General features: G+C 47.2%; 2 protein-coding genes across 13 annotated transcripts in view; one reads left to right on the top strand and one right to left on the bottom strand.

Annotated features, from left to right (window-relative positions):
• dcp1a (decapping mRNA 1A) overlaps positions 1–10,645 on the bottom strand; it is a 147,266-nt gene extending 136,621 nt beyond the window's left edge. For all 3 annotated transcript variants that reach the window (XM_069939730.1, XM_069939732.1, XM_069939729.1), the window contains exon 1: positions 10,415–10,645. Coding sequence is in view for 1 of the 3 variants with exons in the window: in XM_069939729.1 (XP_069795830.1) it covers positions 10,415–10,432 (18 nt within the window). In the remaining 2 variants the exon portion in view is untranslated. The remainder of the gene's footprint in view (positions 1–10,414) is intronic.
• The window catches only part of LOC138764176 (voltage-dependent L-type calcium channel subunit alpha-1D-like), a 427,400-nt gene continuing 421,330 nt past the window's right edge, over positions 9,522–15,591 (top strand). For 9 of the 10 annotated variants that reach the window (XM_069939725.1, XM_069939713.1, XM_069939714.1 and 6 more), the window contains exons 1-3: positions 10,746–11,093; positions 11,775–12,087; positions 15,338–15,443. In XM_069939725.1, coding sequence (XP_069795826.1) covers positions 11,066–11,093; positions 11,775–12,087; positions 15,338–15,443 — 447 coding nt within the window. In that variant the 5' untranslated portion in view covers positions 10,746–11,065. Of the gene's footprint in view, positions 9,611–10,745; positions 11,094–11,774; positions 12,088–15,337; positions 15,444–15,591 lie in introns of those variants that run through there. The other variant, XM_069939715.1, reaches the window with a different exon arrangement.

The raw sequence follows: 15,591 nt of genomic DNA, 5'->3' as shown, positions 1-15,591 counted from the left end.
CCAACCAGAATATTTTGTCTTCCTTCTACTGTTTTTAAAAATACGTTCTGTATACAGGATTTATCAACAACATTTGGAGCATAAATATTAATAAGCATCCAGGATTCTGCATATATTTAACAATGTGCCATTACAAACCTTCCCGTTGGATCAATGAATGTGTCTTCAACCAACACCAATATATTTTTATTAATTAAAATTGCTACACCCTCCTCACTTTGGATTTAAAAGAGGATATAACTTGTCCCCCCCCAATCTATTTTTAATTGATTATGTTCAATTTTGTAAGGTGTGTTTCCTGTAGGAAAACTATAACTGCCTTTAATTTTTTAAAAGTGCGCCAAGACTCTCTTCCTTTTTATGTGTGGTTTAAACTGTTAATATTATGTATAACTAATTAATTTTAACATTTTACTCATTTTCATAGTTATACATATCCAGCTCTATAATTTGACCCTTTTGATTATCCATACACTACAGTGGTTTTTCCATTTTACAAATACATTTAAAATGCTCCAACTCTGATGGTGACATAGACAGGAAAACCCAGAAACCCATGAAAAAAAACTCGCGGTATCATCTGACAAAGAACCCTTCCACTTAACTTTTTGTTAAAAACGCTCCTTCTCCAGCGCCATTAATCCCCTTAAATTGGAGTATCTGCCTTGCTGTTATTTCCCTCAAAATTAACCCTTTTCGAGCTCTCCTATATGCATTTCCATGTGACTTTAGTTAACTGCTTAAAACAATTCAAAATAGGACTCTTTTTGTATTTCTATTCAGACTATAACATTTACAATTCACTATGTCTTTTTTCAGCTCTTCTTTCTGGAGTCCATTCTTGGGTCCCCTTCATAGTTCTGGTAGAAATTTCTCTTCCTCCTTTGGGGATTTATAAAATCTTCAGGGTCCCTCTGACACATCAATCCTTAGCGTCGCTGGGTATAGCGTCGAGCACTTTATATTCTGTGTTCTCAATTGTCTTTTAATGCCATCAAGTTCCTTTGTTTGTTTAACTAAGTTTGCATTTAAGTCTTGAAAGAATAGTACTTTTCTGCCTTCCAACTCAATTGGGCCATTGTTTTGGCAGCCGGCAAAAATAGCACCATCAGGGGTTTCCTCATGACCTCGGCACTGGGCTCGATTGGCGACCCACGTGATGCCCCGGTGACATTGGGGCTCCCCAGCGCAGTTCTCAGCCAGGTCCGGGGTGGGAGTATAAGACCAGCCAGGCAGCCTGCAATAAATCAGTTTTGCTCACTGAACTCAACCCATCTAGTTGCGTGATCCTTCAGTAGAGCAGTGTAGCCGCCACTACAATTGGTGACCCCGACAGGTTCAAACGTCTTTGAACCCGACATGAACGACCCTTCGATCAACGCTATAGCCATCAAGTTTCCTGACTTCTGGGTTCAGGAGACGGAGACCTGGTACAGCCACGCAGAGGCTCAGTTTCACCGGATTCGACCAAGTTTTACCATGTGGTCGTCCCCCCTAACCAGGCCACCACCAAACAAGTGCTGCACCTCGTTCAGCACCCACCTGCGGAAGATAAGTACAGGACCATCAAGCGGGTGCTCACTGGCTCCCTCGGTCTCTCCAAGTGCCAGCGTGCTGTTCGGATGCTGGGGCACAGAACTCCAATCGAGTTGATGGACGAGATACTTGCACTCATGGGTGATCACAACGACTGCCCACTCTTCGAATGCATTTTCCTTGACAATCTGCCAGAAGACACCCGGCTGTTACTGTCCCAGGAGAGCTTCATTGACCCTAGGAAGGTAGCTCAAAAGGCTCAGGAGCTATGGCTCGAATGATTCCTGGAGGGCTAAGCAGTCCAGCAGGTTACGAGTCACGGGCATGACCAGACCAAGCCTTCCTCTAGCGCTGCGGTGGAACACCCGGACCCAGCAGGGACCTCAAAGAGCATAGCCAGAAGCAAGCCATGCACTTCAGGCCTCTGCTTCTTCCACCAGAGCTAGGGAGCCAAGACTCAGAAGTGTCGTCAGCCCTGCTCATTCCAGGGAAACGAGCAGGCCGATCGCTGTTAATGGCTGCAGTGGCTGGCCTAAAACACAGCCTTCTCTACCTGCAGGATTCAGTCAACGACTGACACTTCCTCGTCGACATGAGGGCCCAGATCAGCGTCATCCTGGCCACAGCCATGGAGTCCCGGAACCAACCTCGAGGACCTCCCTTCCGTGCAGCAAATTCGACGGAGATCCGAACATATGGAGGCAAGACCATCCACTTCCAGATCGGCCAGTGGAAGTTCTTGTGGAGGTTCACCATTTCGTCTCTCCCAACCGCCATCCTGGGTGTCGACTTCCTTCTCGCCCACGGACTCCTGGTCGACATTCGAGGTAGGTGACTGGTAGATACATGTACCTTCTAATCGTTCACCTCAACGCCTCCTGCACAGAGCAGCCGCAGATGGCGACTGTCAACACACCCAAGGATGAGTTCCAGTGTATCCTGGATGAGTTCCCATCCCTCACCACGCCACGGGGTGTTTCATTACATCCCCACCCAAGGCCTGCCGTTCTGTGCCAAGGCACGCTGGCTCCCGCTGGATAAGCTCCAGATGGTGAAGGAAAAGTTCTCGCATCTGCAGGAGCTGGGGATCATTTAACGCTCTGAAAGTCCTTGGGCCTCAGCACTCCACCTGGTCCTGAAAGCCTCCAATGGCTGGCACCCCTGTGGAGATTATCAATGGCTTAATGACGCGGCAGTACCTGACCATTACCCCATCCCTCACATCCAGGACTTTACAGCCAACCTGCATAGCGCGAGGGAATTCTCCAAGGTTGACCTGGTGCGCGGGTATCACCAAATCCCGGTGCACCCTGAGGACATACCCAAAATGGCCATCATCACCCCCTTCGGCTTGTTAGAGTTCCTACGCATGCTGTTTGGGCTCAAGAATGCCACCCATACCTTCCAGTGCCTCATGGACATAGTGGGCAAGGATTTGAATTTCATATTCATTTACCTGGACGACATCCTTGTCGCCAGCAGAGACCAGGCACAACACAAATATCACCTGCGCACCCCCTTCTCCCGACTGGTCGACTTCGGCCTAACAATCAATTTGGCCAAATGCCAGTTCGGGAAAGAGTGCATGCAGTTCCCGGGCAATACGATCACGGCCGAAGGAGCTACACCTGCCACTACGAAGGTGGCTGCAGTCAGGGAATTCCCACGCCCGGACAACCTCAAGGGGCTACAGGAGTTCGTGAGTATGGTCAATTTCTATAACCGCTTCACTCCAGGCGCTGAGCGCATCATGCAGCCGCTCTTCACCCTCTTCGCAGCCAAAGACAAGACGCTCATCTGGACTCCAGAGGCCAGCAGGGCATTCGAAGCCACGAAAGATGCCCTTGTGAAGGCTACTCTGCTCGTCCACCCATGCACTGACCTGCATATGGTGCTCTCCGTCGATGCCTCTGACACAGATGTAGGCGCTGTCCTGGAGCAGCAGGTGAACGAACAGTGGAAACCACTGGTATTCTTTAGCCGACTTCTTGGCCCGCAAGTATAGTGCTTTCGATCGTGAGTTGCTGGGCATGTACCTGGCAGTGCGTCATTTCCACTATTTCTTGGAGGGGAGGCCTTTCACTATTTTTACTGACCACAAACCCCTCACTCAGATGCTTGCTATGGCAAGAGATCCCTGGTCGGCCTACCAACAGCCTCACCTCTCCATCGTGTCGGAGTTTGCCACCGACATTCGGCTCAAGGCAGGGAAAGACAACATGGTCACCAATGCACTCTCACGACCGGCCATTTGCGCGCTGACACCCGGCCTCTACTTTGACCAGCTCGCCTGTGACCAGAAGTCTGATGAGGAGACGCAGGCCTTCAGGACTGCCATCATGGGCCTGTGGTTCCAGGACCTCCCGACTCCTTATGGTGAGGGCACTGTCCTATGCAATCTCTTCATTGGCACCCCACGACCAGTGGTTCCCCAGCAGTGGTGCAGGCAAGTCCATGTCCTTTTCCACCCTTCCATCAGGTCCACAGTCCGTATGGTGGCAGAACGTTTCATCTGGCATGGGCTTCGGAAGCATATTGTAGACTGGGCCAGAACCTGCACCCATTGCCAGCTTTACAAGATACACAGGCACACCAGAGTGCCCACAAAAGATTTCAAGCACGTCCGGGAACGGGTCAGCCACATCCATGTGGACATCGTCGGACCCTTATCCGTTTCCCGAGTTAACTGTTCCCGTTTCACAGTGGTAGACTGCACCACTTGTTGGCCCGAGGCGATCCCAATGCCAGATGCCTCCAAGGACTCATGCACCTGTGCACTTTTGAACGGTTGGGTTTCCCAGTTCGGCGTCCCGAACTACTTCACCAGTGATCGGGGCACCCAGTTCACCTCTGCGCTCTGGGCACAGCTCACCAACAGGCTGGGGATCAAGCTTTATCACACCACAGCCTATCACCCACAGGCCAATGGGCTAGTCAAGCAATTGCATCTCCACCTTAAGTCGGCACTTATGGCCCGCCTCACCGGCCCCGACTGGGTGGACAAGCTACCTTGGGTGCTCCTGGGCATCTGCACGACACCCAAATAAGACCAACAGGTGTTATCAGCCAAGCAGGTCTACGGTGCACCGCTTGCCTTACTCGGTGAGTTTGTCAACGCACCTCACAACCCCCAGCAGTCAACGCATGGTCTACTTCCCCGCGTCTGGCCCCAGTTGGACTCCTTCACATCCCCACCGCCACCCAGACACGGCACACGGGTGTTGCAGTTTGCTGATCAGTTTTGAGGAGATAATTGACTTGAAAACTGAACTGTAATCAATAAAGAGCATTCTGATGCATGTATCATGGGAGGTTGCCTGCACACGCTTCATCTGCATTTACAAATCTGGTAAGTGTTTACATGGTTTCATAAATCTAAACTAGTGAAAAAGTTGTTAAAATTAAATGCTCAAAATTAAACAGTAAAGTAGTGAAAATATTAATTTACACATTGTGTACTTGATACATTAGTTCTTTAAGCTAGTACCATTCACAAAGTAGCTCTAAAAGCTACAATCCATTTGGATTGTTATAGTCTGCTTTAATCACCAGATATAGAAGGATTTGCATTAGTATAGAATTACATTAAGTAACATTTAATAACCTCATAACATCAGAAAGCACTTTGCAAGTGAATTCTTATTTTTGAGGTGTAGCTGCTATATTAATGTGTAGGGAGCTACAGAGCACAGATTTATTTTCTGTAATGTCAGACACTGAGAAATGACCTTATAGAATGCACAAAATCGTAAAGACTACACAAAAGTCTGGAAAAACAACCAACTGAAAAACCTCACAAAGATAAGCGTATACAGAGCCGTTGTCATACCCACACTCCTGTTCGGCTCCGAATCATGGGTCCTCTACCGGCACCACCTACGGCTCCTAGAACGCTTCCACCAGCGTTGTCTCCGCTCCATCCTCAACATCCATTGGAGCGCTCACACCCCTAACGTCGAGGTACTCGAGATGGCAGAGGTCGACAGCATCGAGTCCACGCTGCTGAAGATCCAGCTGCGCTGGATGGGTCACGTCTCCAGAATGGAGGACCATCGCCTTCCCAAGATCGTATTATATGGCGAGCTCTCCACTGGCCACCGTGACAGAGGTGCACCAAAGAAAAGGTACAAGGACTGCCTAAAGAAATCTCAGTGCCTGCCACATTGACCACCGCCAGTGGGCTGATAACGCCTCAAACCGTGCATCTTGGCGCCTCACAGTTTGGCGGGCAGCAGCCTCCTTTGAAGAAGACCGCAGAGCCCACCTCACTGACAAAAGGCAAAGGAGGAAAAACCCAACACCCAACCCCAACCAACCAATTTTCCCTTGCAACCGCTGCAATCGTGTCTGCCTGTCCCGCATTGGACTGGTCAGCCACAAACGAGCCTGCAGCTGACGTGGACTTTTTTACCCCCTCCATAAATCTTCGTCCGCGAAGCCAAGCCAAAGAAAGAAAGAAATAGATAAAATGAATACCCAGTCTTTTTCCCCCAAGGTCAACAACTCTTGAAATAAGGTTAAAGGGAGAGATTTAAGAGGGAACTAAGAGGCATTCTTTTCATTTAGAGGGTGGTCCATAGCTGGAAAAGCTGGCAGAGGAAGAATTGGTATAGTCACGATTTCAAAAGGCATTTGGACAGAAGGAATTTTGAAGGCTATGGAACAAATGCAAACGAATGAGACAAGCTTAGATGTGCTAACTTCATTGGCAATAACAAGCTGGGCCAAAGGGACTGTGCCATGCTGTATGGCAGCTAGGTCCCAAAATCAGCAGTAAGATAAACAATTAAAAGATAGCAGTTGAGAAATAATTGAAACAAATGGATAGAAATTGCAATAAGCATCCTTGCAGTGCAAGGTTAAATCTCAATCAACATTTATCTTGGGATTCACTTCTATTGTCTGTGGACATCTCAGGCAGGTGGTTGGCCAAACTGTCATCAAGGTCAAGTGGTTATGATTCTGGTCACCATTCCAGATAAACTCCAGGGAAAAGATTGGTGTACATTAAGCTATAGGGATGGATTATCATAATACAGGCAGATTAAGGCTATCATTCAACAAGCTTTAGACACCGAATTTATTTACTCAACATCCAAAAATGGGAAATATATTTTGCAAGGGAATCAGTACTTCATGTTTCACAAAGTTCCACCAAAGGCAACTCACAACTATGCCACGGCAAAGGTTGTGAAACAAGAAAGTCTGCAGTTTCTGTGATTGTGGTAAATACACAAAAATGCTGGAGGAAACTTAGCAGCCCAAGCACTGTCCATAGAAGGTAAAGAAAAATAACCAATTCTTCGGGCAGTATAAAGGTCAATATTTTCAAGCTGATGCAAAGAAAGAGACCTTGGAGAGCACCACTTCTGATGTAGAGCAAAAACCTGGATGTTAATGGCTTTTGCCAAAATAATTGCTCACAGTGAAGGAAGTCTTCATCAACATTTATGACATTAGAAACTTCGCAGTCTTTCAAAAATTATAGCAACATATCTTCCGCCTTCAAATTCAGAAGTGGTGTGGTGGATGTGGGAGCATTGCGAGAGCTTAGTGACTAATGGTAGATCAAAGTTGATGATTTCCTTCTGGACACAATGTCATGAAAAGCAAGGAGCTGATTGTTGACTTCAGGAAGGGAAAACCATAGGTTGTGACGGTGCACATCCTCGTGGCAAACCAGCCCCGCTTGTACCGCTGCGCCAGCGGGGCAACCACGAGAAGAGGGCGCCATCAGGGGACCTCCGTGTCACGTGGGTTTGGGCAAAGCGCACACCTCAGGCAAACGTGGTGACGTCACTGCTGACGCGGAGCTCATGCCACCCCTAAAGGGACACGCGCAAAGTTTGAATAAAACAGTTCGTTGAAACCCTCAACGTGGTTGTTGTGAGTTTCAATCTGTGTAGCAGCTGCTACATTGCCTCATAGTCAACGTGGCCAAGTGCCAGTTCAGTAAGCAGTCCCTGCAGTTCTTGGGCCATACCATCTCGGCGAATGGAGCCGCCCCGGCACCCGAGAAGGTCGCAGCCAGACGCCAGTTCCCGAAGCCCGACACCCTCAAGGGCCAACAGGAATTCATCAACATGGTCAACTTCTATCACCGGATCATCCTGGGGGTGGCTTGCATCATGCGGCCGTTGTTCACACTGATCGCCACGAAGAACAAAGCCCCGGAACAGACAGAAGAGGTGGAGAACGCTTTCATTGCGATGAAAGACACACTGGCGAGAGCCACCCTACTAGCCCACCCACAGCCAGACGTCCACACTGTGTTCTTGGTGGATGCCTTGGCTCGAGCTGTCGGTGGCGCCCTGGAGCAATCAGTCAACAGCCAGTGGCACCTGCTCGCCTTCTTCAGCAGGCACTTCTGCCCCCCCCCGGAACTGAAGTACAATGCCTTCAACAGGGAACTCTAGTTGGCGCGCCAACAGCAGTATCTGTCCTATGTATTGGAGTTCACCACCGACATCCGACACCGAGCGGGTAAGGACAATGTCATGGCAGCTCTCAAGGATCACCATCCACAGCCTCTCCCCCGGCCTGGACTATGTCCAGCTAGCGCAGACACAGAAAGAGGATGCAGATACACAAGCTTTCCACACCGCCAGCCTAGGTCTCCAGCTCCAGGACGTCAAGTTGCCGGACAATCCCAACTCACTGCTCTGCGACTTTTCCACTGGTTTGCCACGCCCAGTAGTACCACTGCAATGGAGGACGCAGGCTTTCAGCATGGTTCCTTGATTTGTCCCACCCCTTGGTCAAGACCTCATTTCACATGGTGGTGGAACGGTTCATGTGGCACGGCCTCAAGAAGCAGGTAGCCCAGATGGCGAGGAACTGCATGCAGTGTCAGACCTCTAAGGTTCAGTGCCATGTAAAGGCCCCGGTACAGCAGTTCGGCTCCACAGCTAAGAGGTTCGGGCACATATAGGCCAACATCATGGGCCCCCACTGGTGTCCAGGGATGCCCGCTATTTGTTGACAGTGGCCAACCGCGCAACCAAGTGGCTGGAAGCCATTCCACTGATTGACACGTCCGTTGAGACCTGCGCCAGGAACCTACTCGCCCACTAGATCACCAGGTTTGGAGTCCCGGTGACAGGATGCCCAGTTCACATCCACCCTCTGGTCACAGCTGGCGAACCTCTTGGGGATCAAGCTCCACCACACCACTGCATACCATCCCCAAGCGAACAAACTAGTGGAGCGCTTCCACCGGCACCTAAAGTCGGCCCTCATGGCTTGCCTCACCAGTCCCAGCTGGGCGGACCAGTTGCTCTGGGTCCTGCTCGGCTTCAGAATGGCTCTGAAAGAAGACCTACAGGTATCATCCGCGGAGTTGGTTTACAGCGTGCCGCTGTCATTACCTGGGGAGTTCTTCAGTACATGCAGCGGCCCCGCAGCCAAGAGTCGGACCTTGCTGGCAGACTTACAGAGTAATCTTGCCTCATTAGCACCCCCCACCACCGTCCCACCACGGCAGCCGCCCATCCTGCGTCCCCAAGGAGCTGGACACAGCTGATTTCATTTTCATCCAGTGAAGTCCTCACACCGCACCCCTACAAAGGCCTCTACAAATTCCTGCAACGCTCAGGCAAGACGTTCACCCTGGACATCAGGGGCAAGGGGGAATTGTTCACAGTCGACCGTCTCAAGGTGGCACAGCTGGACCCTAGCTAACCGGTAGCGACGGCCCAGCCGAAATGATGAGGTCAGCCACCCAGGTGGCGAGATGCATTAGCCAGTTCTGGGGGGCGGGGTTGTATGGCCGCGCACATCCTCGTGGTGAACTGGCCCCACTTGTACCGCTGCGCTGGTGGGGCAGATGTGAGATAGCGCCGTTGGGGGACCTCCATGCCGCATGGGTTTCGGGAAAGTGCATGCCTCAGGCAAGCATGGTGACGTCATCGCCGACGCGGTGCGGAGCTCACGCCACCTTTAAAGGGACGCACACGAAGTTTGAATAAAACAGTTTGTTGAAACCCCCAACGTGGTCATTGTGAATTTCAATCTGTGTAGCAGCCGCTACAAGGTGTACAATCCAGTGATCATTGGGGGATCAGAGGTAGAGAAGGTAAGCAAATTTAAGTTCTTGGGAGTCACTATCTTGGAGGATCTTTCTTGAATTCAACACACTAATGGCATTGTAAAGAAAGCACATCAGCACCTCTACTTTTTCAGGAGTTTGTGGAGGTTTGGTGTGTCATTTCTACAGATGTGTGGTGCAAAGTGTGCTGACTGGCTGCATCGGGATTCTGGTACGGCGACACGAATACCCCGAGTGGAAAGCTGTGCAAAAGGTAGTGGACACAGCCGAGGACAAAACCCTCCCCACTGTTCAGAACACCCACGGGGAAGGCTGCCCTCGGCGCAATCCTCAAGAAACCACACCAACCAGCACATGCTCTGTTCTCACTGCTGCCATCAGAGATGAGGTGGAGGTGCCACAGACTTGCCCCACCAGGTTCAGGAACAGCTGCAACCCCTCCATCTCAACAACAAACTCATTACCTTTGCACTTCATTGAATTTCACCCCCCCCCCCCTCTATTGCACAGTCAGTTTGTTTACATTTTTATTTGTTTACACGTGCACAGTTTTCTTTGCATTTCCAACTCTGCCTGGCCCACAGGGAAAAGACTCTCAGGGTTGTATGCACTCTGACAATAAACCTGACGTCAATGTTATTCTGGTTTCTGATGGTTCCAGTTCATTTTACTGATCTGCCCCTTAACTGAAACGCTTATTTCATTCCCACACGCATGCATTCCATTTTTTTCTTGTGACACGTCATGCTATAATTTTATCCGAATGAGAGTAACAGGCAAAAACAGCCTCTCACCCTGCACAACGTCCACAGCTTGCAATAAAAGTCTTACCGTGACGGTTCTCAGCATCCCTCCTCTTCATCGGCGCCCGTTCCCAAGATCATTGCGCTGTGCCTTGGACGATGTGTCGTGGGTAGGCCGACGCACTGTGATGTTTGGTCGCCGACTCCGTGTCCACAGGGCGGGCTGTCTGTCACCCTTGCGACAGGGGGACTCGATGAGGCTGAACTCGACCCTCGAGAGCTCAGAGAACACACGCCCGCCTCCATCCGCCCTGTAAACAATGACGCACGTGCTCCCCCCCGCCCCTCCCCGCGCGCGCCGGCTTCACGCGCCCACAGTCCGCACACCCCCCCCCCCCCCCTCCCTCTCCATCGCTTGACGGCTCGGCGAATGAGCCCCAGTGCGCAGCTCCGCCAGCGGTCCGTGTCAGAGGCACGCGGGCAGCATCCAAGGCAACCGCGGGCGCGAGGCAGCGAACGAGCCGAGTGGGTGCCCACCGCGCCCCGCCGCGGAGCGGATGAAATCGACCGGCTAAAGCAACATCGCCGCGGGCCCTGATGTTCCGGCGACGTTGGACGAACAGCGGGGGGAAGAGGAACAGACGCCGCATTTCACGAAACATGGGGGGCCGGGGGATGAAGCTGCATCTCGCCATTTCGCCTGTAGCCATTTCTTTGATGGCACACTGAAGCCGCGAGAATGTATGAATTAAGGGAACCCTACGAAGGTAAATGGCCCGAGCACAGTCGAGGATGCTCGAGTAATGACTTCAATTTTCGTTAATGCATGGGATATATATACATCTAGATATTTCCCTTCGCGAATGACCCTCCTTGCAAAGGAGGAATAAAGGTGTTTGATTATTTTGGAGCAACGTGATTTGGTTTAAATGTCGTAATTGGACTTCGGGGAATGATAGGAAGTCCAATATTTTGGCTTTTAAAAGTTTAAAGATGTAGATTGAAGTGTGATGCATGATTATAATGGGGGGGAGGGGGGGGGGCTCAGGAAATTGCACATTTCAGTCAACCGAAATTGCACATTTCAGTCAACCGAAATGCAATTTACCGAAACACGTCGCGCGGCAGAAAAAAAAATACAGCCGCAATCCTCTGTTTAAATAGATACACTTCGTGTTTGTTACAGACTGAAAGAAACCTCCCTGAATTTGGCTGACAGCGTATTTACAACCGGGTGACGATCCCAGCTGTTGAGCGGTTTATGGTTATTATTTGCAGCTTTCGATGTGTTTCACTAATCTGACATTTTGGAGAGAGTTTCTTCCCTGTATTTGTGCATCATTTAAAATGAGTTTTAGCCCATTTCTACCTCTTGTACTGTCCGCGTTTTAAATGTGAAAAGAACCCCTGATTTCTGGGTTTAAAAAAAAATTGTCTTTAAATCACAGGTGTAAATTATGTCAGCGATAGACTCGCCCTGTCGAGCGAGGGACGAGGTCTCGGGTCGAACTCCCAACCGCCAAGACCAGCCGCACTGTCCTGGCAGGCGGCGATTGAAGCTGCCAGGCAAGCGAAAGCTGCCGCAACCATGAACTCCAGCACGGATCCCAGCAGCGCGGCCGCCCAAAGGAAACGCCAGCAGTTTGCCAAGAGCAAGAAGCAGCAAGGCAGTACCGTGAATAACAGGCCGGCCCGTGCCCTCTTCTGCTTAAATCTCAACAACCCCATCAGAAGGGCTTGCATTAGTATAGTCGAGTGGAAGTATCCTTTTTTTTCCTCACTCCCTGTTCAATGCTTTTTTTAAAAAAAATGAAAATTGTTTGATCAGGAGCATCGATATAACATTGTAAAAATTATGATCTGTGTTTGAGTTTTTTGATCGTGTTCCAACAAGGTCATTGCAGTATTTGCATATTGCAGGTCGAATAAGGAGTTCGTAATTCCAGAATCTTAGCTCCATTACTTTCAAGGGAAATTGGATGTGCAGAGTCTTCTGCAGCACAGATTCAAACCATTCGGCCCAACTTGTCCATGACAACCAAGTTGCCTCCCATTCTCCTGCTTTTGGCCCTCATCCCTCTGAACCTTTCCCATCCATGCATTTGTCGAAATATTTTTTAAACTTCGGAACTCTGGCAGCTTATTCCATATATCTGTCTCCTGTGTGGAAAGTTGCCCTGTGGGTCCCTTGTAAGTCTTTTCCCACTCACCTGAAATTGATGCCTTCAAATTTTGTTTGTCCCTCATCCTGGGGAAAAAGACTATGATCCAAGCCCCAATTATATTAAATTTACAAGGTCACCCCTTAGCCTCCTATGCTCCAGGGGAAAAAAAGCCTCAGCCTATCCACTCAAGCCCTCCAGCCCCACTCACACCCTTGTGAATTGTTTTTGTACCCTTTCTTTCTGAATGCTATTTTTTCAATCGCAGGGTGATCAGAATTTTGCACAATGCACCAAATGCTGTCTCACCAAAGTCTGGTACAACTGTCACATCACAGAGGTAAATGAGACTGGATGCTGGGAAACTGGAGCAGCACACACAATGCTGATGAGGGGATAGAAGGAGAAATGGGGCAAGGTGGGGGGATAGTTTACCAGAAATTGGAGAAATTGATGCCAACTCGTTGGAGTATTTGAGGAGTGCCTTTTCCACACAGACATCGGCAGTTACATGGAATAAATTGCTAGAAGTGGTAGAGGTGGGAGCAATTGTAACTTTTAAAAGTAATTTTATCAGCTACATGGATAGGTAAAGTTCAGAGGATAGGGGCTAGAAAATGGGACTAATGAGGAGACAGGTTGGACCTGTTTCTGTGCTGTAATGTTCTGTGACTCGTCCAAATTGTTTTAATGTAGAAAATAAATAACTGACTCTCCACTCTGAAATCTCTTCAAGGCATGCCATCTTTGAAGAAGTTTTCCTCAGATTCCAATCTGAAATAGTTACAATTTTTCTTACTCTCACTGATGCTGCTTGACAAGCTCTGTTCCTTGAGTGGATTTTTTTTTCATGTTCTCATTTTGCCCTCCTGGTTTCCCTCTAATTTGTACTCCTGTGCTCTTTGTACATGCCTCTTCCTGGCATATGCCTCCCTTTATTTGACCAGAGCCTCTATCTCTTATCAGCAGGATTCCCTTATCCTGCTCGTGTTGGCTTTCACTGGAACATGTTCATCTTGCCTCTGAACTCTCTCTATTGCACTTGTAAAAGCTTAGCACTTGCCAGACAGACATCTCTGTTTGCAGTCCCTCCCAAATGAATTTTGCAAGTGCCTCTCCAATGCCATCAAATAATCAACAAGTTTCACAAATCACAACAAATGTTGTCAAACAAAGAAGCTTAATTTAATTGAGTGAATGGAACTCGAGAATAAAAATCCTTCTCATAATAGTTCTTGTATTATTAAAGGCCCCAGTTATATTGGCTCATGAAATCATAATATTGGCCTATTTATTGTAAGGTGACTTTAAAATAGCATTGATATTACATAATCAAGACTATTATTGATGTTTCTGATTAGTAACAAAATAAATGATTTTAAAAGCTCATTCACAGATATAATTAGCTCAGATCCTCTTTCCTGAAATTGAAATGTATAAAATTCATTTATTAGCTGTCTATCATGTACAGTCAACTTCCATTAAATCTTCAACATGTCATTTTCTGAAGCATGGTTATGTTGCAGTTTTTAAAAAAAATTTAGACTCAAAGCATGATAACAGACCTTTTTGGCCCATGAGCCAGTGCTGCCCAATTGACTGGCATCCCGGTACTTTTTGAATGGTGACAGGACACTGGAGCACCTGGAGAAAACCCATGCAGACATGAGGAGAACAAACCAACTCCTTACAGTGCAGGGTTCAAACAACAGTTGCTGGTGCTAGAACAGTATTGTGGTAATTGTGTTGCCCCAAAGCTATTAAGCTATTCCACTAACCAAGAGTGCTGGCGTAACAAGCAAGAGACTGATGGTAGCAGTGGAATTTAAATTTGATTAAAATTTAAAATAAAGTGCCACAATAACAGAAACCATTTGATTGTCTTGAGGAATTTACCATTTGCACTGATTTGATTCTAAACACAATTGTTAAATGTCAGGTCATGTTGGGACGGATAGTAAACTGTTCCTCTGCTCATCAAGAAATACACTGAATAAAAATATTGAACAAAACGTGGTTAAATACAATTTAAATTTCAGTTGATCGTCAGGACTCTTGTAGGAGAATGATCCTGATTTCAATAATAATTTTATTATTATATTTTTATCATAATTTTTAGCAGCAATGCAGTCTTCAACATAAAAATATTTCTGTTAATGATAAATTGACAGCAAATCTGTCAACTTGTGCAAAATCAAATTAGTTGTAACTTATTTTCAATGCGATGGCAAAGCTGATGGTGATGTTTTACTTTTGCACCAAGATCATAATAGTTGGGGTCAGCTGTATTTTGCATTATTGAACATTATTTAAAAAAAACTGGAACAAGTTGGCCTGGTTGTGTCGCTCTGCCACAAGCTTTGAAAAATTATGCCTCATTCTTGGTTTCATTATAAAAAAAATATAGCAAATGATGTGAAATTGCTTTTTTTTGCATGCAGAAAAAAGGTTGACACAGCCCACATTTTCTGATGTTGTCCTGCAAAGTAATTAACACATTTAATTATGGCACCATTTATAAATGTAGTTGGTAGGTAATAGTGGATCTTCCATTGTAAATTATGACCTATAAAATTACAAACATTGTAAATTGTTATAATTATCTAATTGTTTAATGATGCATTATCCATTTTAATTAACCAGCAATTACTTTTTATAATTTGTCAAAAAATTGTTGATTTACTATCAATGGGCTTAGAAATGGAAAGGAGAACCTCAATATACTGTGTCATGTGCGTCTAGGAAAATACTAAAAACTAAATCAAATTATCTGTGAGACTTAATTGTACATCAATTTGTATACATCAACTTGTTTTTAATTGAAAAAAAATCCTTAACTGCACAAACAGGCCATTTGATATCTTTATATTGATTGCTATTTTTGCCAATTGTGTGGCCTTAGCTATTTACATACCTTTCCCAGAAGATGACTCTAACTCAACCAATCATGATCTGGTGAGTGTTCTTTCATTACTTCCATCTACCTGAGTTAAAGAGTTACTGAGAAGCAACCCAAGGATTTAATGACCTCATTATTCTTTAAAATGAGTTTTAATGGCATTGTCCTATATATTTGAAATGGCATTACTATCTTCTAGTCTTT

The sequence above is a fragment of the Narcine bancroftii genome, chromosome 5 (assembly GCF_036971445.1).
Source record: "Narcine bancroftii isolate sNarBan1 chromosome 5, sNarBan1.hap1, whole genome shotgun sequence".
Classification (NCBI taxonomy): Eukaryota; Metazoa; Chordata; class Chondrichthyes; order Torpediniformes; family Narcinidae; genus Narcine; species Narcine bancroftii.
The sequence above is the reverse complement of the archived record's forward strand: the minus strand, read 5'-3'. Positions and strand labels throughout refer to the sequence as shown.